This window comes from Typha latifolia, chromosome 10 (assembly GCF_019914945.1).
Source record: "Typha latifolia isolate L0001 chromosome 10, TyphaL0001v2, whole genome shotgun sequence".
Taxonomy (NCBI): Eukaryota; Viridiplantae; Streptophyta; class Magnoliopsida; order Poales; family Typhaceae; genus Typha; species Typha latifolia.
The window spans coordinates 1,704,307-1,729,330 of NC_133095.1; the positions used below are offsets into that span (position 1 = coordinate 1,704,307).

The 25,024-nt window shown below is 38.4% G+C and overlaps 4 protein-coding genes and 1 long non-coding RNA gene across 13 annotated transcripts; 1 reads left to right on the forward strand and 4 right to left on the reverse strand.

Moving 5' to 3' along the window:
* Positions 1–130: 130 nt before the first annotated feature.
* LOC140796694 (ADP-glucose phosphorylase) lies at positions 131–3,325 on the reverse strand. The gene is made up of 3 exons (XM_073149777.1): positions 2,722–3,325; positions 2,118–2,408; positions 131–620 (listed from the first exon to the last, which is right to left on the reverse strand). Exons 1-3 carry the CDS (start codon positions 3,199–3,201, stop codon positions 360–362), a joined length of 1,032 nt encoding a protein of 343 aa, XP_073005878.1. The 5' UTR covers positions 3,202–3,325; the 3' UTR covers positions 131–359.
* A 1,322-nt stretch (positions 3,326–4,647) lies between these two features.
* Positions 4,648–13,047, forward strand: LOC140796260 (casein kinase 1-like protein HD16). Of its 2 annotated transcripts, XR_012110426.1 has the most exons (18): positions 4,648–4,957; positions 5,690–6,204; positions 6,401–6,526; positions 6,595–6,668; positions 6,754–6,823; positions 6,902–6,957; positions 7,037–7,108; positions 7,204–7,298; positions 7,479–7,545; positions 7,620–7,749; positions 7,837–8,055; positions 8,168–8,298; positions 8,761–8,935; positions 9,033–9,123; positions 9,920–10,077; positions 10,815–11,003; positions 11,638–11,797; positions 12,916–13,047. XR_012110426.1 is itself a non-coding variant. In XM_073149203.1 (17 exons), the coding sequence occupies exons 2-17, from the start codon at positions 5,773–5,775 to the stop codon at positions 11,695–11,697; spliced, it is 2,145 nt and encodes a 714-aa protein (XP_073005304.1). In that variant the 5' UTR covers positions 4,648–4,957; positions 5,690–5,772; the 3' UTR covers positions 11,698–11,956. The 2 variants fall into 2 exon arrangements, 1 of the variants encoding a protein (XP_073005304.1); XM_073149203.1 differs by lacking the exon at positions 12,916–13,047 and having other exon boundaries at positions 11,638–11,956.
* Positions 12,421–15,220, reverse strand: LOC140796259 (pentatricopeptide repeat-containing protein At5g03800). Its single transcript, XM_073149202.1, has one exon. The coding sequence runs from the start codon at positions 15,176–15,178 to the stop codon at positions 12,509–12,511; it is 2,670 nt and encodes an 889-aa protein (XP_073005303.1). The 5' UTR covers positions 15,179–15,220; the 3' UTR covers positions 12,421–12,508.
* A 687-nt stretch (positions 15,221–15,907) lies between these two features.
* LOC140796620 (uncharacterized) lies at positions 15,908–17,271 on the reverse strand. Of its 3 annotated transcripts, none has more exons than XR_012110493.1 (3): positions 17,122–17,271; positions 16,585–16,968; positions 15,908–16,206 (listed from the first exon to the last, which is right to left on the reverse strand). It is a non-coding gene; the product is annotated as an uncharacterized lncRNA (long non-coding RNA). The 3 variants fall into 3 exon arrangements; XR_012110494.1 differs by having other exon boundaries at positions 17,125–17,143; XR_012110492.1 differs by lacking the exon at positions 17,122–17,271 and having other exon boundaries at positions 16,585–17,115.
* A 1,458-nt stretch (positions 17,272–18,729) lies between these two features.
* Positions 18,730–24,949, reverse strand: LOC140796136 (glutamate dehydrogenase 1, mitochondrial). 6 transcript variants are annotated; one of them, XM_073149016.1, is made up of 11 exons: positions 24,652–24,949; positions 24,429–24,478; positions 22,606–22,757; positions 22,147–22,260; positions 21,417–21,638; positions 21,241–21,315; positions 20,903–21,019; positions 20,213–20,463; positions 19,855–19,930; positions 19,686–19,772; positions 18,730–19,106 (listed from the first exon to the last, which is right to left on the reverse strand). In XM_073149016.1, the coding sequence occupies exons 3-11, from the start codon at positions 22,711–22,713 to the stop codon at positions 18,921–18,923; spliced, it is 1,236 nt and encodes a 411-aa protein (XP_073005117.1). In that variant the 5' UTR covers positions 22,714–22,757; positions 24,429–24,478; positions 24,652–24,949; the 3' UTR covers positions 18,730–18,920. The 6 variants fall into 6 exon arrangements, with proteins under 6 accessions (XP_073005117.1, XP_073005115.1, XP_073005116.1 ...); XM_073149014.1 differs by lacking the exon at positions 24,652–24,949 and having other exon boundaries at positions 24,429–24,637; XM_073149015.1 differs by lacking the exons at positions 24,429–24,478; positions 24,652–24,949 and adding an exon at positions 22,841–23,245.
* Between the last annotated feature and the right edge of the window lie 75 nt (positions 24,950–25,024).

Genomic DNA, 25,024 nt, shown 5'->3' on the forward strand with positions numbered 1-25,024 from the left:
TATTCATTCACTATTGCCAACTAATCAACCTCTTACAATCTAAAGAAAAGGAGAAGAATAAGAATGTACTACTTTGACTATATTTTCTTCTTTTTTGGTCTTAAGAGCATATGAAAAAGAAAAGGAAAGGTAAAAGAAAATGGAGATTTAGTGCACATATACTCCAGTAATTTACTAATTACATGATCAGGTAACCAGGATCGAAAATAAGTATGACATTCTCAAGACATTGAATCATATCAATGCAAGACACCAGGTTTCTACAGTTGTGACACAAATGAACAAGTTACTGATGACAGCACTCTTATTCAGCTGGGAATACGTATAAAAAAGATCAATTGGGGTATACAATCACATAATTATGTCGACAAATCAACTTCCCTCAAAACTTTTGCTGCATCCTCTGGGAAGACTGGATTAATAAAACATCCGCTTCCAATCTCAAACCCACCTATCACACCCAATTGGGGCACTATCTGAAGAAACCAGTGTGTGTACGGTAAGCAAGTAGCTGATAGCTCAAGCGGTGCGGCGTGGATCATAAAGTTGAAGGGTGGATCATTGAGCTGCTTAGACAATTTCTGAAGCATGAGCTTTAACAAACCACCGAGATCCACAGCCTGTCAAGAAGATCCAACAGTTTCAGATTAAATTATGATATCAAATGATGAAAGTTAATGGCACAAAGAAAACAACAAAGGCAGCTTACGATTCTTGTTTCGATAATTAGTTTAAATTTTGAAGCACCACAAGGAAATAGAAAGATTGTGAAGTTATCATGTAATGTATGACAAGCCTCGAAAGGATGTGATGCCCGACAGAAGGCATTTCAAAAGTTAGTCTGCAGCACTATTACTAATGGTAAGATGATGAAGTTATCAATGTTATACATGGCAAGCAAACAAATGATGTGACAGACATAGATAAGGACCAGTAGCTAAATTCTAATGTTCTTGATAATATATTTATGATGGATTGCAATAAGAATTATGTCTAGTGCCCATGCCATGAAGTCATGATGCGATCTGGATCAGATCGGATCACATCATAAAGACATTAGATTCAATGGATCGAGTCTAATTATCTTATTTTGCTTATTTGATTTAGTTAGAGCTTTAGTAGGTTATGATTTTATTTAATTAGTTAAATCCAGTTCTGCGTAGTTTCAAAAAAAATATTTATACAATATTCTATAAACGTCAGAATAATATTAAACCAGCTAGATAAGATCGCCAACCTCCATATTTATAACTTTGGTATTCACGACGTCTCCATATTCGAAATTTATCAGCTCCGAGAAAGATAAGGAAGACTGATTTAGCTAAGTCACGATTATCTATAAGTCATAGCTAAGTCATGATTATCTCTAAGTCATATTTATCTTTAATATAAGTTAATAAAGTAACTCCTAATGAAAGTCGGTCTAAGATTAGCCTCTATAAATATGTAGAGTGCAGCCCTAATTGATTATCATAAAATGAATATTGAATTAAGTTAAGTTTATTTACTTTGCATTATTTATTATGTTTATTTTTTACTATAGTTGTTAAATCGTCGTTGTCTTTTTAAAAATAGATCATAGTCGTAGAACCTCCAACAGTTTCAAATCCTAGCCACTATCTTTCTCTGGCAGCCATCCTACCCTACGGCCGTGCACTACTACCCTTAGCCGTCCGCTACCCTTCGACGACTGCCGCAACATCAGTTATTTACCGTTTTACCATATTTAACCTTGCTCTACTGTTTCAACCATAATTTTCAATCCATATCTCTGATTGATTTTATTCTAAAGCCATTAGATCTAAGACTTTTGAGATTACTAACCCTCAAAATCTCAGGATCATCATACGAACAGATCATTCCAGATTTAGTTCGTAACAAGCCAGCTATACTTCCAAGAGATGACCGATAGGAGAAAATCAACAATTGCCTAACTACTAGAAAAGCCTCGCGAGACTTCTCTATAAGATGAGAACATAATCCTCATTATTGAGGCTAAAGCACATACAGGTTGGAAAATTCTTCTTAAGAGTAATTTATGTAGCTAGGGCAGCGAGTAAGCAAGTACAACAAGTAATTTGCAAAACATTGTAACAAATTAACAAAATAGTCTTTACCTTCTTATGATCTAGTTCATGGAAATCAGCAATGTGTTCTCGCGGAACGATCCAAATCTCAAATGCATAAGTAGCTGCGAAAGGAACAATTGCGGAAAAATGGTCTGTTTCATCAATCAAAATATCCTTGGATTGAATCTCGCAAAGGCTACACTTTCCTGTCCTGTCAAACACCTCCTTTGTGTAGTTAAGCCGTGCAGAAACCGAGGGAGGAACCAAAGGAAGGCCAATGATCTGACTGTGTGAATGTGTCATTGATGCCCCAGCAGATGCACCGTGATTCTTGAACACCTTTCATGCATTTATAAGAAAACAAAGGTAAAAAGATCAGCTTTGAGCAATATAAGTTCTCAAAAGAACTACAAGAGGCATTTCGACAATTAAACAAGGACTTTATACTAAGAAGAGACACCATTAACCAGAATAGATAGCAATGAAATAACAGTAAAATGTCAAATTTTGGGCATGTTATTTACTATAAATTTTCGGACATAACGTGGATAAAGTGCAGGAGATAAGAGCTTTGATCATGCATATGAAAAATCTTAAAATTTCAGCTTTAGATTCTAAAAAAAAGGCTTATAATCTATCGTCAGCTATCTACCTGCACGTACTTGACGGATCCATGGCGAGAGAGCTGGAGGATCCTCTCCTTATACGCGAGCAGTACCTCCCCCACTTCATCCACCGGAAGATCCCACAACCGGATGGGGTGGTATGGCGTCTCAATGACCACATCGTGGAATCCAAACCCACTAACCTTGCACGGCCCCAGCTCCGGGACATCCTTCGGCGGCTCCGCCTCTCGCCGGAGAGCCGGGTACAAATTCTCTATAACCCGAATCTTCCACTCTCCGGCGCCGCCATCACCACCGACGATGCGGAAGATCTCGGGGGCGCATTCGTCCTCTCGGCCGATGCAGAAGGGGCAAGAAGGCTTACTACTAGGGTTAGGGTTTGAGGCGGGGGAGTGCGATCTGAAGTCGGAGGGGCGGCGGGCACGTGCGGGGGAGAAGACGACGCAGCGCCCGAAGACGGCATCTCGTCGGATCTCGGAGCTTCGAGAAGGCGACGACGACGACATCCTTAACCTTCGCTTATTTCGTGATTAGATAATTAACGGAGGCTTTCATGGGGGCGGTTTGAGTGGCATATTTAGTAATTGGTGCGCGTAGGGTTGACGCTGAGATGGGGAAAGGGACTTGAAATATGACACTTGGGATTTTTTGGGAGGTAGTTATTAGAGATGGGCCCCATCGGGTGGATGGACGGGTATCGGTATTGGATAACCCTGTACGAAGTTTTGATGCGGCCTTCCTTTGCCGTGGATTTCAAAGTCCAAGATCCTCCGAGCGCGAATCTTGAAGGATTAAGCTCGGGATGAGTGGTTAAGATCCTCTACAATGCCGTCTGCAGGAATTTCTTACGGCCGCACGCCATACACGTACACATGATCTATTAATCTTGGCTAATTAGTAATTACTCAGTAGAAAGTCAAATAAGGACTTTTCTTGTTGTGGGATTCAATTCTGGCAAATACTCTTGGAAGGTTGGTTCTGGTTTCTTAAAATTTCAAGAATTTTCCACCACCAACCTTTTACCATAATCAGATTGAAGAACACGTGCCATCATCTAGATTTTTCTTTAATCAATAAGATTGGAAATAGTGTGGTGTTTGACATTAGTGAACGAAGAACAAATAATTGAACAATGAAAAGATGTAATTCTAGCAGCATTCCACGTGGACAGAGCTTTGTAATACATCCTAGTAAATCTTACGAGTTTCAACTATGTGAATGTCCACCGATTATTGGACATCATTATTCTTATGAGGAGCACATTTTCCCTATCTCATAGTTCCAATTTAGTCATTGTTATTTGATGGAGAATAATTAATGTATCCGATCCTATTAGAACTTTGATTGATGAAACATAAGACAATTTATTTGACAATAAGTCAATAAAATTACAAGTGGATTTAGTGCTGATTGACTCGGTCCTCGGTTCCAACAATATTATATTAGCTTTCATTATGGGGCCCTCACTATATTTGATATTAAATATTAATATAGTTATCAGATCTATACGATTAATGTGTTAGTATACATCTAATATCACACATGCAGATGAAGAATAGTATTACAAGTCTTTTTATAGTTTCTTATAAGTAATATAGATGTGTAAATATATGAGACAATAGTTATTAACTAAATCATATCGTACTCATCGGTAGCATTTAAAAAACCTTACATATAACCAACCGAGTATGTGAAGCAAACCCTAGAGAGAGCATCATCTCGCCATAGAACTACCAAACTACATTCTAGGGCAAAGTGGTAAAATAAAACTCAAGCAAATTCCAATCCAATCCATCCAATAAAGATAAGAGTTTTTTTTTTAAAAAAAGGATAAAAAAGAGAGAAAAGAATGGAAATCCTCATCCGAACCCATCCATTGGTGTGAACTGTGAACGAGGGGAGGGGTCCACTCCTAATATGATATATACATAAGATACACGCATGCATGAATTGAGCACATAGCACTGCAAAGATTACGGACAGCGGTGAGAGAGGCTGCGTCCAGAGAGGGGTATACACACAAACACATCACCAGCTCCCACATTTTGCCTCTCCGCTCATCACCTTCTCCCCTCTCTCTCCTCCCACTCCCTAACAATCCAAGAAGAACCCTTCCCGATTCCCGAGGGGACTCGCGAGGAAGCCCTAATCTCGGACCGATCTCCCCGCGCCGCATCCGTCGTAAGGAGCTCGATCTTCCGCTCATCTGCTCCCCGATCGTCGGTTCCCTCGTCGATCCTTGCGTTCTTTTCCCGGAGAAAGGTGATCTTTTGTGGTTTTGTTTGCCGGGCTGGGTTTGTTCGGATGATCGGTTGCATGTGGGGGTGGGGAAGTTTGAATCTTGGATTTGTTTTGGTCGAGTAACTTGTGGAAAGGTTGGATCGGGAAGTTTGATTTGTTCTGTTTATTTGGTGATCTCTTGATCGCCCGATATAGTAAGAAGATCGTCTGGTGTTGTGGATTTTTTGTGGGGGAGGGATTTGGGGAGTTGGTTGTTTGTTTGGATGGATGATCGGATCGGTTTTGGTGGTAGTGATTACTGTTTTGGTGATTGCTGATGAGTTTTTTCAGCGCGAAAGGTGGGACTTTTTTTATGCTGTGAAATCCGGACATCGGATGATGGAGATACCTCTTCTCTTTTGCTACATTCGATTCCTTTCAAAAGCCTGTGGCGCTGGGAAAGTAGGCTTCCTCTTTATAGCTATTACTGGGGAAATCATCCCTAGTTCGATTCTATTCTTCTTTTCCTGATTTGATTGATGAGAAGATATTTCATTTGATCTTTCTCTCATGACTCAGATGTGGAAATATGATCTGTGCTTTCGTAGTACATGCTACTATTGTGATCACATCAACATGTGATATAAGTTTATCTTATAGTTCCAAGTCTTAGTGGTAGTTCTGATTGTTTGATTCGTAAGCGAGTCTTTTTTTAGCCCTTTTCTTTCTTTTTCTTACCATTCTGTTCTTCTCTGTGGATCTTGCTATGTTCAGATTCTTCATGGCATTGCTGTTGGATAAGGAGATTGGAAGGCATTTCAAGGAACATAATGTGTGACTGAATTGTATGGGAGATAATGCCAGAGCTGTGTAGTGGAGCCCGGCAAGCTCGACTGAAGTCCAAGAAACTTGACGATCTTCCATCCCCCAAACAAACTGAAAATTTGGTTTCCCCTACGCCTCAAAGAGCAGGAAGGCGTGCCGGTGCAGGAAGCAGAAGAGGAAACAAGACTGCAGCAGTACCAAAAGGGCCTACAGCAACACCGACTAGGGCAAGAGTAGGTGGTCGAGGAAGAGGTCTCGTGCTGGTCGAGGCAGGCCCTCATCAACCTTGTGAAATTCTGCCCGGTGCTGTTGCCAAGAAAGCTGTTGTTGGTGGAGGCCAAGACCTTATCTTAAACCAAGAAGCTGAGGGTATTGGTGGTAAACATTTGGCAATGGATGGTGAAAATGCTGAAAAAGTTGTGGGAGCTGAAGACGAAGCAAGAACAGCTCCAGTCCCTGAACGGGTATACCTTGCATTCTGTTAGATTGTTATGGAATGAAGTTAGTTAGCATGTTGTCATCGATATGTAACTGTCACATGCTGAGTCTTCATTTGGGTCTTTTATTGCCTATCTCCTTACTTGCTATGTTAGATTAGAGATTATCATGAAGCAGTTCACACTCTATTATACTTTATTAAAAAAATTATACACATTGCAGGTTCAAGTAGGTAATTCTCCTGAATACATCACTGAGAGAAAACTGGGTAAAGGTGGTTTCGGTCAGGTTTATGTTGGGAGAAGAGTATCAGGTGGAACTGACCGCACAGGGCCAGATGCCTTTGAGGTAGATCTCTAGTAATTTAGCCAGTTTTGAGGAATTTTATTATCAATAACATCCGGTGTCATATGTAGGTGGCACTGAAATTGGAGCATCGCAGTAGTAAAGGTTGCAACTATGGTCCACCATACGAGTGGCAAGTTTATCAGTAAGCACTTAGCACTAATATGTTTTATTAGTTTAGTTTTATTATGCTAAGTTATTTATTTGAACTCTTGGTCTTTGATCACAAGCACTCTCAATGGATGTTATGGAATTCCATCAGTTCACTACAAGGGTCGGCAGGGGGACTATTACATTCTTGTGAGTTAAATTCTGTTAAAAACTCTTAGATATCTCAAATATGTAGATTTATTAAATTTGACTGAAAAATGCTTTCAGGTGATGGATATGCTTGGACCTAGCCTTTGGGATGTTTGGAATTCTGTAGGGCAAGCGTAAGAGCATATACTATTTGTGTTGCACTCATTATATTATATCTTGCTCATCTAAGAGAGTTGTTAACATCTGGAACAGGATGTCACCAAATATGGTAGCCTGCATTGCTGTGGAAGCCATATCAATTCTTGAGAAACTTCATTTTAAGGGGTTTGTTTTTCATCATTGACTCCTTTTTTCATTCATTCAATGGACATTACCACCATTTTCACTGTTCACTGCCTATATACTTCCACCTTGATCAGGTTTGTGCATGGAGATGTAAAGCCAGAGAACTTTTTACTCGGTCAGCCTGGAACCGCTGATGAGAAAAAGCTTTTTCTTATTGATCTTGGTTTAGGTATGTCTCTGTTGAGAAAGTTTCATTTTATATGTTGAAAACTAGTGCATTGCAACTGATGAATATTCTAAATTTAATCAACTACCCTGCCCAAATGATTTCATTTATAAAATATTTTAGAATGAGTTTTTGTTTTTCCAATGAATTCTTATGGTGCTACAAATGTCTATATTTTTGCAGCATCTCGATGGAAGGAAGCATCATCAGGTCAACATGTTGATTATGATCAGAGGCCAGACATTTTTAGGTTTGTTGTTCACTAGTTCTCTATACACTCTGGAGTTAAATTCTGTATTCCATTCTAATGTTTCTCTCTGACAGAGGAACAATAAGATATGCAAGTGTGCATGCCCATTTAGGACGCACAGGAAGTAGGAGGGATGATTTGGAATCACTGGCATACACTCTAATATTCCTCATAAGAGGAAGATTGCCCTGGCAAGGCTATCAGGTATGTTTTATCATACTCCTACGCATTGACTTCCCACCTGTTTTTGTTATCTCTCCCCTTTTTTTAAACGTTATTTATGTAATGCAGGGAGATAACAAGAGTTTTCTTGTTTGTAAGAAGAAAATGGCTACTTCCCCTGAGCTGCTGTGCTGTTTCTGTCCACCTCCTTTCAAACAGTTTCTTGAGATCGTCACGAACATGAAGTTTGACGAAGAGCCAAATTACTCCAAGCTCATTTCCCTTTTCGATAGTTTGATTGAACCATGTACATCTTTGAGACCTATAAGGATTGATGGAGCCTTAAAGGTTTTTATTCTGTAAAAGGAGAGCTTGTCTTCTTGTTTCTTCTCACTCTTTATAACTTGATACTCTGTGTTTCTAGTCTTTCCTGAATCTGATCAAAACTATACATATTTAGGTTGGCCAGAAACGTGGAAGGTTACTTGTAAATCTTGAAGAAGATGAGCAGCCCAAGAAGAAAGTCCGATTAGGCAGCCCAGCAACTCAATGGATTTCAGTTTATAATGCTAAGCGGCCTATGAAGCAGAGGTAACTATTTAAATGTTAGATATAATGCAAACCCAATATAAATGTCATTAGTGTAGAATATTTTTTTTTTGCGTATCTGTATTAAATTAATATTGGTGTCTGCAAGCTGTAGTTATGATTTTGTTTTTGGTCTTAGTTGACATGGAATTAAGTGGAATGAATGAACATTAATGTGCATGTACATGTGTCTCTATATGTGAGAGTCCTGATTTAACATGCCATGCTACTATCTGGCATATTAGCTTGGCCTTTATGCAAGAGAGATGCCGCTACACCTGATATCTAGGGGCATTGATCTTTGCCCAGAAATTTTGATTTCCTTTTTCAGCTCTTTTATTTTTCTTCGCTTTCCTTTTTGTGTTTTACCATCCTTTTCTGATTGTCATTTCAAAATCTTTTGTGTGAGAATATAAGCTCCTTGTAACCTTGGTATGAATCAAATTCTGTTATTTGTCTTGTTAGATACCATTATAATGTAGCGGATGCGAGACTCCAGCAGCATATAGAAAAGGGTAATGAAGATGGACTATATATTAGTTGTGTGGCATCAGCAGCAAATCTTTGGGCACTCATTATGGACGCAGGGACTAATTACTGTTTCCAAGTTTATGAACTGTCACCTGTTTTCCTGCATAAGGTGCGATGTAGCTAAATGAAGAATATTGAATCTCTTCATGTTATTATTATTTCCATGTATTAATTGTGATATTATTTCCATTTGGGTCCAATGGCAGGATTGGATTATGGAGCAATGGGAGAAGAATTATTATATCACTGCTATAGCTGGTGCAACCAATGGAAGTTCATTGGTGGTCATGTCTAAAGGTTTGTGCTAATTGTTCTACCTTCCAAGTAACCGTAGATTTTGCTGTGATATTGTTCTTAGAGTCTTTGAACTTTTCTGGGTCTTTTCTGTTGTCATATTTCTTGGGTTCTGTGGCATGAAACTTCTGCATGAGATTTTTCTTGGCATCAGTCTAGCTGCAAAGAATTTTTTAAATTAGCGGGGGAGAAGAAGTTTGTTACTGATGATCTAGCAGCTCTCCACGACAATATCTGTTATAAAGTCAATTTTGGTAACATATTTATTGGCAATTTCCAGAGAAGCCTTGTGACCTTTAGGAAGCAAGACGTGTATGGGCATTGATAGGTTTTACTGTGATTGAGCTAAATATTCTCTTAGAGAAGGTTGTTGATAGTAACATAACCAGGTGCAGACTCTCCAGGGAAGTTTCTCTACATGAAGCACCAGCAAGAAACTTTACTAACCTGAAAATATCAATGTGATTATGTTGCTTATAAGCTAATATGAAGAGAGAAAAATCCGTAACTTTCACAAAGAAGTAGATTATGTATCAGTCTACTTTTTTCAACATTTGTGGGATGATCTGGCCTTAATTGTAGAGTGCGTGATGCAAATGCCCAAATATGCACCCACAAGCCAATGCCTGTGTAAATATTCTATAACTGTACTTGGAAAGATAAATTATATAATAAGTCCTTCAGTCAGGGTACTTGTTCGTACTTTATCAAACTGTTTGCCTATGCAAAGAACCACTTAGTGTTTATGTACTTATTATTGAAAGCATATTTTTGTTGAACTATGATCTTATTCATGCAGGAACTTCATATACCCAACAATCCTATAAAGTTAGCGAATCATTTCCTTTCAAGTGGATAAACAAAAAATGGAAAGAAGGTTTCCATGTTACATCCATGACTACAGCAGGAAGTCGCTGGGGTGTAGTGATGTCAAGGAACTCCGGTTACTCTGAACAGGTTCTGCATTAATTGTTAATCTTGTAAAATTCTCCTGGCACTTAGCATGTTACCATTCTGCTATCATATTCCCTGAACATGTTTCCAGTTGTGGAAGTTTCAGTTCTTTCATTTATATATGACTTTTAATGTCAAATGCTGCCTTCTCTTTTGCTGGTTTACTTTTTCTTTTTCTTTATTTATCTACAAATGCAAGTTATTTTTGCACTTATTCACATTTTTCTTTTTTTCTGAGGGGCATTATATAGGTTTTGTGTGTATTTTGCTTTTTGTCACTAAACATCTGAAGATCTGAACAGAAACTATTAGTTTGTCTATCTAGAGAAACTCCTCCATGGAAATGTTGAATATGGATATCTCTATCTCTGTTACTAAACACTTGTGACCACAATATTCATCAGAATAATTAAGTGGTTCTGACTTGAGTAGTTTGTCTATCATGAGAAATTCCTCTGTTAAAACTTTGAAACATGCAGATATGCAAAGTCCAGTCTTGCATATTGTCTAAAGAAGTTGACTTCATTCCAGCAGCGATCTTTCTTTGATAATCGAATTTGCCTTGTTTTCTTTCAAAAAATGTTTGAACTCTTTTCAGAGTAACTTACATTATTCAAGTTATGCTGCTTTGGTTATTAATGATAAACTTTGATGTTGAATTCTCACTTCTTAATGACTTGGTCCATGAATGTCCATAGGAAGCGTTATTATATAGCTTATTGGAAATTATGAAAATGCAGGTTGTAGAACTGGACTTTCTTTACCCAAGCGAAGGTATCCATAGGAGATGGGAAAATGGTTACAGAATAACTTCAACTGCAGCAACTCCTGATCAAGCAGCTTTTATATTGAGTATACCGAAAAGAAAACCAATGGATGAGACACAAGAAACCCTCCGCACCTCTGCTTTTCCGAGCAACCATGTGAAGGTATACATCTGAGTTAGTGTCTCATATAAAGATGATATTATATTGGTAGACTGGTTATATTAGATACTTGCGCAGTAATCTTACTCGTGTTGAAGTGGCATAGAACAAGCTTGATGTTGCTTAACCTTTCATGCCTACACCTAACAAAGAATAGAGCAATCAGTAAAGTTGCACATCCCAATGAATCTAGCCAAATACTTTGTAGTTCCGTATTAATTTTAACTTCCTTTGGCATACTAGATGCTTCTTGCAAATGTTAATTATGATTTGACTACCCTCATAAACGGAACTTGCTTCTTTCAGCTCTTGACTTGTATTCTGTGTCTTGGTCCTTTTGTAGATGAAGATATCACTATGTTATTATTTGTATATCTAGTTTCATGTGTGTTTGACTCTTTCTTTCAACTACCTACAATCACGTCCTTACTTTCTTCCCTTTTCTGCTCTTGCTGTAATTAATTTCGAAATGCCAATTTGAAGATCTTAGTGCAAACCTTCCTTGTGATGCCATCTAATATTTCTTGATGAGAACTTCTATCCTCTTGCGATTTAGTCATCGTTATCCCTCAATGTTATTATTGAGATCTCAAGCCAAACGAGTTTAAGCAAATCTAATCGCAATACTATTTTGTAGGAAAAATGGGCCAAGAATCTTTACATTGCTTCAATTTGCTATGGTCGGACAGTATGTTGATGATTGGCCATATAAATACTCTGCTGAAATGCGGAAGGTATCGTCAGACATCTAATTTTTGAAGTTTTGGAGGATGCTGCTTCAACTATGCAGTGCATATGTAAGTTAATATTGCGTCTTCATACCTTATTAGATTAGGGCTTAGAAAAGGGAAGCAGCATAACCCTCCAATACTCTATAGCCCCTGTAAAAGTGTTTTGGGGTATTGTGCCCACACAAAGCTTACCCTTAATTATGAGGCTATTGATCATTGCATACATGTTTATTTTTTTCTCCTCTGCATGATTTGGGAGCTAAATTTTGCTTTGCATATTTGCTGTAGTACCTAAATTAATACAGGCAAATATATATGCAACTATTCGGCTGTTGAGCTGGTAAGAAATCCTACATCTGATTTATAAGCGAAATATCTCTTTAACCGCGAGATGGTTATTAGTATTCCAAATCATCTGGTGGGATTATAATGAACATAAATGTTGCAAAGAGAATTTAATTCTTAGAGAGATGGTAAGTTTAGTGACCTTCCATTGAGCCAAGGAAGAAATCTTGCACATAGTGTTAGAACTTAAAAAAGATAAGAAAAGCCTTTCCACTTTAGAATGTTCTTTATACAATGGGAGTAGGTATCACCGTATCAGCCTCAAGGAAAAGGATAATCATAGAAACATTCTCTTTTGCCACAACATATCAAAGAAACTTGGTGAAAACTACACAATCAACAGCTTTGCCAAAAATTTGTCCACTTTATATTCTTCTGTATCTTTTTACAGAGGATACAATAATTGAACCAATAGTTTACCTCCGGGATATATCACCAGTAGTCCCTACAAGAACATTGCCCACCCTTGAAAATATGAAATCCAGAGGCATCTCTTATGGAGATCTCTTTTCCAGTCACAGATGAAGCATGCTTCATAAAATTATGGCAATCACCACATAGATGTATGTTCTTCACAACCCGCACTGCTTGTCCCGGGCTTGTGGTTAGAAGTCCATGCATGACTGCTAGCTTCGCACTGTGGTAGAAAAGGAAGTATCTCTTTTGGTATTCCTCTACCTCATGCAGCACAAAGCTCGAATCAGGTTCATATCCGGCCTTCAAGCATTCAAGGATCAGCACATCCAAGCCACTGTAGATGTCTTTGGATTGTGTGTGTGATCGATCTCTTGCATAGAATGAATGTATCATATTTTGATGAACAATCCAGCTTCGTGCAGGATGCTTACGGAATCCCTTTCGCTGCATCTCTTGCCTGACTTTCTCTGAGCAATGCCATCTCCCAGAGGCAGAGTAAAGATTTGATGCGAGGATATACATGGATTGGTCTTGTGGCTCTAAAGCAAGTAGTTGTTGCATTGCCTGCCTACCCAGATTCAAATTTGATCGCAATCTGCAGCTATCGAGTAAAGATCGCCAAACCGATGCATCAGGTTTGAAAGGCATGCTCTCTATCAGCTCTTCTGCTTCGTCAAAGCAATTCCAGTAGCCAAAAACATCGATCATGGCAGCGTAGTGCCCTGAAGTGGGCTTTAGATTATACAAGCCTGTCATTGAGAGGAACAACTGCTGGCAAATGCTTACTGAGTTTGAGCTTGTATATTTGCAAGCTGATATAATTAAAAGAAAGGTGATGGAATTAGGATTGATGCCCAATCTTTTCATCTCAGCCCACAGATTCAAAACCTGATCACCTTGCCTATGAAGAAGATGAGCAGTGAATAATGCGTTCCAGGACACCTGATCATGGTGAGGCATCTGATGAAAGACACTAATTGCATCTGCCAAGATTCCACACTTTGCATACATGCTGAATACAGCATTCCCTACTGCTAGATCAGATGAAGCCCCAGATTTAACAATAAGACAGTGCATTTGCTTTCCCATATCAGCAAACCCTAAGGCACCGCAGACTCCAAGTATGGTGGCTAACGTAAACTCATCCATAATCACAGCATCATTAACCTTCAACATAGTGAGGAAATGGGATAGTGCCTCCTCAGGTTTCCCATTTCTAGCATATGCACATAGCAGAGAATTCCAAGCTATAGCAAAACTCTCTTTATGGACCCAATGCTTGAAGATCTTCTCAGAATCTTCTACCCTATCACATTTGGCACACATATCTATCAATGCAGCATCGACCCAGGGACTTGGTCTACAACCACACTTGATCACAAATGCATGAATCTGCTCACTCTTCTTCTTATCGGAGACCATGGCACAAGCGCTGATTACACTGGTAATTGTGAAATCTGAGATCCCCACACGGTCCTCGATCATTTGGCGGAAGAAATCTAGAGCCCTAGAACCTTCACTGTTCTGGCAAAATCCAGATAAAAGAGCATTATATGTAATGTAGTTCCTCTCAGGCATCTGATCGAACACCTCCATAGCAGAATCCACTAAACCAAACTCCATATAACCAGTGAGCATTCCAGTCCATGTTATCACATCCCTTTCCGGCATTCTCTCAAACACACTGACCACATCCTCCGCACAACCATACTGGGAATAAAACCCGATAAGAGCATTGCCGACACTCAAATCCAACTCTAGCCCAGATTTAAGAGCATAAGCATGGATAGCCTCCCCGTCCTGTCGAGCAAAACCCTCTGCAGCAGCTCTCAGAAGGGTAGATAGCGAAAACTGATCGCCAACAGTCCCATTCATCTGCATATCATGAAACACCTCAAATGCTTCACTATATCTACTCTCCTTCACCATACCCAACAAAATTGCATTCCACGACGAGACATCTCTCTCAGCCATTTCGCCAAACACTTCTACTGCAGCATCAACAAGGCCGCACCATACGTACATCCCCATGAGCGCATTAGAGACATGAAGACTGTTATAGTGATAGGTTTTGATCACCAAGGCGTGAACTTGAGAACCCAACTGGGAATTCGACTGCCGGATGCAGTTAGTCAACACCGCGACAAAGCTGAAATCATTTGGGTCGACGCCAACAAGCCTCATCCGGCCAAAAAGACCTACCGCCTCAAGTTCTCGGCCAATTTTAGCGTAAGCCGAGATAAGCGAGGAGTAAGAGACGACGTCTGGGCTGTGCATCTCGTCGAACACCTTACGCGCATCGGACAGGCGTCCCAGCTTGAGATAGGTGGACATGAGTGAATTGACGAGGTGGGTATCAAAGTTCCCAGCTTTGACGACCATGGCGTGGATCGCTCGCACGACGGAGAGGCCCACGGCGAGGCGAAGGAGTCGGCGGAGGCGGAGAGGGGAAGGAGGAGGGGGAGGGGGGAGTTGGTCGCCGCCATTGAGGAGAGGAAGGGAAGGGAGAGGGGCTGTGAGAAGAGGTGAGGATAAGGGGAGGTGAGGGGATTTGGATCTAAGTGGAGAGAGTGTTGGTGGGTGAGAAGAAGAAGAAGAAGAAGAAGAAGGAGGAGGAGGAGGAGGAGAAGAGTTTCTTGAGGAGAATGGAGCGAGGATGGGAAGATTGGAGATGGTGGTGGCCATTCATTTCTTTTGGGAGTTCTGGGAGGATGTTATTTTATAATAGGGGCTTGGAGTTGTTATAATAGTGGAAATTTGCATGAGAAAATTGGTCCCTTACAGGAGTGGGGAAAAAAAAAAGAGACTAATGGAACTGAGCGTACCAAAACAGTGTGAAATATTTATCATTTTATCTTTTTTTTTCTTTTTTTTTTTGAGAGAGAGAATAAAGTATATATCATTGCCCCCGGATATAATTATTATTATTTTTAATCATAGTCTAGATATAAGAGTTAGTTTTCCATATATAAGTTAAATATTAGTTTTCGATATATAAATGCCTCCATGAATTATGGAAGCATTTATATAAAAAATCTTACGCATCCCTTATGTAATTACGTGTACTTTATTATAATAAAGTTATGCATCTAATGTAAAAAATACAAATAACCCTGTATTATTAATATTTATAAATTGCACCTTTATATTTTATAAAATATTATGTGGGTTATATTGACGTTAACACTATACTAAAATAATTAACTGGCCTTTACCTTCTTCTTATTGTATTTCTAGGACGAAGAATAAAAGAAAGGATAGAAAATTATTAAACCAAAATTCAAATAGGGAGGCAAAAGTAATCCCACACACAGAGTCCAATTAGCACCAAAATTATGAATCCCTAGTTCTAAATCTAAAATCAATCACACGCCACTGTTTAACATTCTACTGCATTTCAAAACAATCACCAACTTTGCTTTGCATAATTATATAATTTGCTTAAGCTGTGGTTTGTAATTAACAATAACCCCTGGTCAAGAGCTTATACAGCTCAATATGAGCTTCAATGGAGATGAATAAGGCATCAAGAGAGCAATCTGGCCATCGATTTGAAAAAGGCTAACAATTAGCAACCAATTCTTTTCCTCAATGAACAATTTAATTACAGAGATGAATCTGAGGCTCATTGAATCACACACTTGCAGGAAGAGTTCACATGGTCGTCGTCGTCGTAGCCGTAGCCGTCGCCGTCCTGGGAATCGTCTGATTCGCTGTTTGATAAAATGAGAGTTAGAATCAAGAAGAAGAAATAGTATGGCATTGCTAGAGTTTTTAGATGATTCTTGCATGAGAAACTAGTCGAATTTACTTTTGATATATCAAATCTGTGGATTAAAAAGCAATGCAAATTGCTCAGATTCAAAAGTAATTTGCTACTTGGAGTTAATTGAAGATCTAAAAGTCACCTAAATGATCAAGAAAAGAAGAAGAAATTAGAAAACAGGAAACAAGAAGTGCTACATTAGTGTGATATGTAATCCATGCTTACACCTTTGAAATGTAATCTACATAAGCTCATTGGAAAAAGTATCATTGAACATTAAAGAGGAGTAAAAAATAAAATATAAAAGAAGAAGAAGAAGATCGACCTGGGTTGGAATTCGCGAATCTCGACGAGTTCTTCACCCAAAAGATCCATCCATTTCACATTCCCTTTTCCAATTTCATCTGAATCTGATCCTGATGGCTTCTTTAAACAGCTCTTCAAGATAAATTCTTTATTCCCATCATCAACCAGCACACAATTAACCTTCTGAACTGAGGATTTCTTCTCCAGAACAACAGAATCGTTGAATTGGAGAAAGCAAGGCAATGACTTGGAGCAATAGATACAGAAGCAAATCCTCATCAAGATCAATCAGAAGAGCACCATTCCATGACCCAGAAAAGGAAACCCAGATTCTGAACTCAACCTCCTCCGAAGTAGGAAAGAATAAATAAATCAACCATCCAAGGGATCAAGCGATCTTTCCCTGGGGAAACAAGAAAGCAATGCATCAAATTGCCGACCAAAGATGGGATTTTTCGATGCAATGATTCAGCTAATCTGCCCCAAAAAGAAGGAACCGCAAAGAAAAGAAAAGAGAAGAGGGAGGACAAAAGGGGGGCAAATAGAAGGAACCCACCACCAGACAAAAGATTGCAACTTGCCGCCTACCACAGGAAGACGAACTACCAAGCAATGGATAAAGAAGGCAGGGTGGGAAACGATCATGTGGATTTTTTAAACATATTAACAAGTTTTTGAAGGAGACTAAGAAACTGTTCAAGAACATCTTTTTTTTTATATATATATAAATATAAATTTATTCTACGGTTGTTACAACCGCTAGCAGTAGAATCCAAGTTTCACTGATGGCAGCAGTTGAAAGTTGAAAGATTCAAAGCTTAAAGAGCTTCTACGCTTCTACCCAATCATCCGAGTAGAAGACGGAGACCTCTCTCTCTCTCTCTCTCATGAGTCATGAGTCATATGAACCTCATTTTTAAAGAAGCTCAACAATTTTTAGACATTCAAAAGCCTGGAGATTGGATATGGGCTAAGATAAATGAGTCTCTTTTGATACAAAGAGAGTTAGAACTCACTAAACTGTTAGCCAAACAACTATTTGCAGAGCTACTACTCTAAGCCAATAATATTTGTAAGCTATTAAACTTGAGTCTACTTAAGCTGCAAGTTGAGGTGGACTTGGACTTGTGACCCTCCCCAACTTTCTAAAGTTGGGTTAATAATATTCTTGATTTGCCTTACTATATATTAAAAAGTTATTAACAATAAATGTAGCAGATCCTCTGGGAGATATTGTAGGAATTTTCCACATTCAGGATACTGGGGAGTCTCTGGTTGAGTGCTGCTAGCATCCAATTGTAGGCAATCTTATTATATGGAAGACATCAATTATACTAATAATCTAAATTACTGAGCTGATTGTAGCCCAATGGTCAAGATTTATGATAGAGTTATGAGTTAATTCTTTGCTAAGATTGATATATTTGATAATTTTTTTATTGGACCACTATATGCGTATCGACTGAGCCGAGAGTTAATTTAGTTATTCAACTTATATATCGAAGAGAGTTAACTTATAATTAGCCTACGACATATGATTAAGGGGAAAAAGAAAAAAGACCTACCCAAATCCAACCCACCATTTGTTCTATCAATGTTGTTAGATCCTTCAGAGAAATTCATCTTTTATTAGGTTAGTTGCACTTAATTACTTGAGCATGTGGTCCTTAAGTTTCACAATAGCTAAGATGGTAACAAGGATGGTTCACATCATAGTTGGCAAAATGAAACACTCCATAGTGGGTAGGTCTCAAGTAGCTGGCATATGGGTCTCCTTGTATCCTATGACAACACTACCAGATCCTTAAAAATCGATAGTTCTGTTGGTGTGAAGTGAACCACTGATTGCTTTAATAGGCCAAGAAGATCCATCAAACTATGTTCTTCTTAGGTTGCATTAAGAAATTCTAAGAGACAAATAGTGTGCAGATTGAAAGATAAATTTCCAGGGAAAGGCAATTTAATGAATAGTAAAAGGACTTTACTTCATAGGCAACAATTTCTGAAATAAGGCATTGTAAAGAGAAAAGGAGAAAAAAGTTTTGATTAACTGTTAATGATCAACCATATCATATAATCTTGCAGATTTTCTTGGAAATAGAATGTAACAATCACCTGCAAATGTAACAAATCCACTTTCTTCTTCAAAGTTTGCTCAGTTCTATGACTAAATTAAACATTAGATTTGATTTCCTGAAAAACATTTATGATTCATCAAACAGAAGCCAGTCTTATTACATATTAGTTCTAGCATCTGTAACAAGTTTCAAACACCCAAATCTTGCTTCCCGGAGAGCAGGAAATTATTAATTTTGCCGCAAGAGGAGAAAGGAAAAAAAAAGAAGAGAGAGGCTCTTATGCTCCCCATCCTCTAAGGACAGTAGCTCGAGCTACACGGTTGACTCCGAGGGTGAAGGCTCCCATGCGGAGGTCGCAGTTGTGGGTCTTGCACATCTCCTTCACACCTTTGAAGCCTCTTGTCATGTATGTCTTCAACTCGTCATTCACCTTCTCTTCATCCCACATGAACCCCTGGATATTCTGCAAGCATAGAATGCATATAATTTCAAATGAGAATCCATAGAAACATTACTCAAGTACCCAAAAAAGAGGTTCCAGCTTAGTCTTGAAATACCCTTGGCTAATTTTCTGCAGATAATTGTTCTATTAGATGAATGAGACGCAGAAATTGGACCACTTGCACTGAGGCACCTAATGCCTAGTAGAGACAATTGGAGCTACATGGTTGTACAGCAACTTGGATATTTTGAAACAAATTAGGTCATAAACCTCTTAGTTGCACTTTAACTTGTACTAATGTTCCTTGAATTAAAAAAAAAGATCCTTGAATCATAGGACAAACACAAAATATTTGATTGTTTTTCTCTAGGCCGGACACCTACGGAAAAAGTTAGTATCCATTTACAGGACGTCTTGACTTTATATTGAAAGAAAGAAAAGAGAAGTCAATTATCATAACGATGATGCAGATTTTAGGCAGGTAGTTAGACAACATAGTGCTATTGATGATTAATTTGACCATACTTTTCCTGATTTTAATCAACTCAATTGAGGTGAAACAAAATTCAACAACTAGAAAAGAGAGAGAAGCAGCCTAACCTGAACCCACTCAAAGTAACTCACAGTAACACCACCAGAATTTGCTAATATATCTGGCAGAATTAGAACGCCTTTCTTCGATAAGATCTGAAAAGGGAGTATGTATAAGGAGTTTGCAGGTATCTATTTTCTTTTTGAACAAAATAGATTAAACTGAAGTTTCACTAACCTCATCAGCGTCAGGGTCAGTTGGATGATTTGCTGCCTCAATAATGAATTTGGCCCTTATATCATTCGCATTTTCCCTTAATCAACACAATATAAATAAAGTAAACAGAGCTTTCCTTTTCGGATAACAGTCTGGCAGGTTAAGCTAGAAAAATGATGGAAAATAAGCAATGAAAATAACAGTGATTCAGCCAGCTTTGAGTAGATATACAAGACAATGACAAAATAAAGAACAATTCTACTCATACTTGTAAATATGCATGCTTAAAATTTCAAGAACTATTGATCTTATATTACCCAATTCTATAGTGTCAAACTTTTGAACTGAAGCACAGAAAGATATATTTGAAGAAACCAACCTGTTTATGACACCACCCAGGGCTGCCGGGATAAGAACGTCACAGTCTTCAGTTAGCAATGATTTTGGATCAAGTGATTCTCCTCCACTGAAGCCTTTGACACCACGATTCTCTAAGGTGTGCTTAAGCAATTTAGGAATGTCAAGACCGTTACTGTTCTTAACAGCTCCTGTGACATCACTAATAGCAACAACTTTTCCACCAGCTTCGCTAATGAGCTGAGCTGCCCAAGAACCAACATTACCGAAACCCTGAAATGTTGAATCAAACAAGTAATTTGATTTCAATAGCTTAACTAAGAAAAAAAGAAGAGAAAAGCTCATCTGGACATTCAAGGAAGGACGTCTGTATAAGTGGTCTGAATTTCACTTGGCATATATATTATGGGGCATAATGTGCTTCCACAGAATGTTGGATAAATTAAAAGTGCATTAAAAGATCAACCTCTGCGCATATATACATTTAGGTGAGCAATAAGTAAGATACTTTTCTGTTTTATGTCATCATGAAATTTCCTTTTTTCTGAAAGGATGAAATTTTTGTGGTTGCTTAACTTGAACTTTTAGCTTCAATATCCAACAGATTGTATTGCTCTTAAGTAACTTCACCGTGTGCCATGCAGTGTGGATTTAAATTGTCTAGGGCCTTTCCAGATGATAAACTAGCTATGTAATTAAGAGGTTTATTGACCTGTATGACAAACCGTTGGCCTGCAATGCTTTTCCCATGCTCCGCAAGCAGCGCCTCTGTTGCAAATAGAACTCCTCTTCCAGTAGCTGCCTCTCTACCAAGTGATCCGCCGAGATCCTTTTTCGGAAAAGAGTAAACATTTGTTAATGGACAACTGGGTCATTAGACAAGCTGTCCTCAGCCAATGAGAAATCAAGTTTATATATATATGTAGTTTAGGCTTCGGTGGCAGTTCCAAGAGATTGTATCACCATAAAATACTCACCCATTTCTAATGTCAGTGGAAAACTTTCACATAAGGCAGTAAAAAATTCCACATATATTGTGCTAGTACTTACAACAGGTTTTCCTGTCACAACTGCTGGTGAATAGCCATGGAATTTTGAGTACTCATCCAGTATCCAAGCCATTGTCTGCTTCCACACATATAAGAAATATAATGTTAAAAAAAGCTGCGTTACACAAGTCAATTATTACCAAATTTATACATATGAGAAATCAGAAGTAGAGCAACCTGAGAGTTAGTTCCCATGTCCGGGGCTGGCACATCAGTATGAATGCCAATTAAATCATGTATCTTTTGGGTGAAAACTCTAGTAAGACGCTCGAGTTCAGAAAGACTCAGTTCTCCAGGGGTGCACCCTATTCCACCTTTCGCTCCTCCATATGGAATATTAGCCACTGCTGTCTTCCAGGTCATAAGCTGTGCCAATGCATTGACCTCATCTGGGTCAACCTGCATCATCCAAAGAAATTCTCAAATTTATACCTTACTACGATAGTCTGTCTAGCAATAAATCAGTGCCTGATCTGAAAATGCTGATAAATTTGAATGTACATATATCGGTAATAATTTAATAAGAAACGTTCATTTAGAGATATAGGAGCAGCTATAAGTGCAAGAAAGCAGAGAGGATTGCAGTTTGCACGAAAGCTTATGCTAATCCTTACTTGAAGCCCTCTATATTTATCTTTTCTATTGTTGTTTTCTTATAAAAGAGAATATGAGTATCAACAGCCATTTTCACGGTATCATTGCAACATTTAAGCATCCATTTCTTTTCCTAGAAGATCATACTAAGTAATTGTATGACAGTAACATTGCCTTCATATGAGAATTCTTAGCACCTCTAAAAGTAAGTAGGACAACAACACTAATGGACCTCATAAGACCATCCAGAACAAATTCGACCAAGTTGGGTGGAAAGAAGTAAACGAATCAGTGAATCACTTCAGAAGCACACCTCTGGATGGTATCTGATTCCGCCCTTCATAGGGCCTCTGGCATTGTCATGCTGCACCCGAAACCCGACATAAGATGCTAAAGTACCATCATCTTTGGGAATCGTGCACTCGACCTGCAACAACGTTCAGATGTGTCACTAAAGACTCAATAAAGAACCTTCTTTTTATTACACCACGAACTTTACGTGATTAGCAGAACAAGAAATCAGCCTTAAAAATTTTGGAAAGAGAAATGTCAAGGAAGGATTAAATCATGATCAAGCTCATGCATGTCAAGTGGATTTCAGATAAAGATAAACATTTTCTTTTTTTGGCCTTAAAGATTGAGAAGGAGAGACCTTTTCTTCAGTGGGAGTAGCAGTTCCTCCAATGGTTAAAAAAATCAACAAAACCAAATAAGAACAGAAACACTAAACTCCAGAGAAAAACCAGCAACCAAGTGAGTCTGGGAGTCTTACCTTGATCTCTCTGAAGGGGATCAGCAAACTCTTCTCCAGCTTGGAGTCCAGCCCCAGCAGCTTAGCTGCCTGCTTGAAGTTCCTACTGGTTGCTGCTAACGCATTCATCTTATTCGATGAATTCCCTCAGAGAGACAGAGGAAGGATTGGCTCTAACAAACGAGGAGCAAAGGATCAATACATGAATACTACATACAAATCACAAGTTCACAAGAGATAAAGAAAAATATCCAACAAGGTGGTAGGCTTTGGTCATCTACTTGCTTTACCACTTGTTGCCGTGTTTGTCAGCAGTCAATGACCATCAAACTAAGGGGCTCTGTAATCAGAGCTTAATACCCGTCGAACCTTGAAAGGTATGCATAACAGAAGGTGAGGCCATTGGTACCCCACGTGAGGCTTGCCTAACAAAAAGATGCCCTTCTTTGGGCAAGGGCTAAATTTGAACCAAGAGTTCTTTGATCATGACCGTTAACCCAACGGAAATATAAAACAGTAAGACAACATTTCAACAATCTTATACCAATTGCAAATTTGGCTCATTTAGAAGTGGAATAATGTCACATTCTTTTGGGGGCTTTTCAATATAAGCGAGATTATTAGCCCAGAGGTATCACTTTGAAATTTCTCATGTGAGCATAAGAATTCAGATGGAGTTTTATTCTTCCACATATGAGTTCCCACCCTTTCAGACGATCGCCAATTATTTTAATTTAATATTCTAATACTATTACGATCGTCATTAAATACACACAATCAATGAGGCTATAAATTTCTAGTAAATAAAAATACAACAAAAACAATATAAATGCCAAACACAAAGCTAAGACAAGGATATTAAATACTATAATAATTAGTTAACGCTTTACACGTAGGCGTGACATAGATCAAAGTGGAAGTAGGATTCTTTACCTCTATGATCTAATCTCTATAATACGTTTCTATAGGAACAAATCTAGATATATTATCATAGTAATTTAGTTGTCGAGTAGGATAAGGGCCCCATGTGGCTGGGCCAATAAAAGACAAGTAAAAGGCAATTAAGAAATGGGAGCACATCGATAAGAGCAATATCTCATATGATTTGTCCACTAATTAAGTAAGCAGCTGAGGGGATAAGACGAGATATAATTATATTTTAATCTAAGATTAGGTAGGCGCGTTCGGCGCATTAAGGGAAGGGTCTTACTAATATTAAATGATTAACAATATTGGAAAGAAGAGTACTATCAAAATTTTAGAAGTGCCCTTGAAATTGACTTCTCTCTCTGCTTATTCTATCCAAAAACTTTTATCCGCATTTGTTCCAATCATAAAGATAAGGTTTTGAGCTTTTAAAATTTACAAATCACACCCTACTTTTTAGGTTTTGAGCTTTTAGGTTTCAATGACAGAATATTTTTTTATTAAAATTAATTTTCATTTTATAAAATATCCTCTTATGTAGTACGAAAGAGAGGTTATTTGTAGAAAAAGAATCTTGGATTTTAGTAATAGTACGATTTGACTTTTGAAACTGAATTTATTAGTAAGAGATATGCATAGAAATTTATTTTTACTATTTTAAAAATTAAAACACTTTTAATAGTCCGAATGACATAATCAAGATTATTGGTATAGAGGTAGAGTATTTCGAAAAAAAAAATCCTTTTGTTGGTACTTTTCCGCTAGCTAGTTAATTTACCCTGCGCGACGGCACTTATTGGAGAATGTGAAACTGAAAAATATTGGGCTCAAAATGTAAATGTCAAAAAAAAAGTGAATCATAAATCTGAGAAACTATAGGGTGTGAAATATAAAATTCTCCAAAATATTTCGCATACCTCTCCTGCCTTACGCCGGCAAATTAATCTCCAGCAACGAGATCCCAAATCTGAAAATGAAATCAAGAGCCCTAATCGGAGAAAGCAGCAACCAGAGGAGGTAGACGAAGCAAACAAAGATGACCTCACTCGATCCTCCAGTATCGCGAGGGGAGGAGGCGAAGGAGGAGGAGCTCTTTATAGGAGAAGAAAGCGGAAGGAATCCAGGTTAGGAGCTACTCACCTTTGAGCTGCTGCTTATTATTCCTAGCAATGGAGAGGTGGTGGGGGAGAGAATAGAATTACTTAACGAGATCCTTCGACGCAGAAGAATAAGAGACTAGAGTAGAGTGGGTGATGGAATCCATCCAATTTTGATGAGCTCCTTTGGCGGTCCCACGCCCAACTCCTTCCGCCATTGGGTAGAAAATGGCTAATAAATGTTTCCGTTTCTAGGAATCGGTCCGGAAGAGGAGAGCAGCCACGAGCCGCACGCTGCCAAAATCGCTTTTAACAGAGCAAGCTTCTTTGACTGTAACTGTAAGCTTTCTCTTTGCAAACCTTCTTTTAATACTTTGTATCCACTTCACTTTTTAGTGTACTTAGAGTTAGGGTGA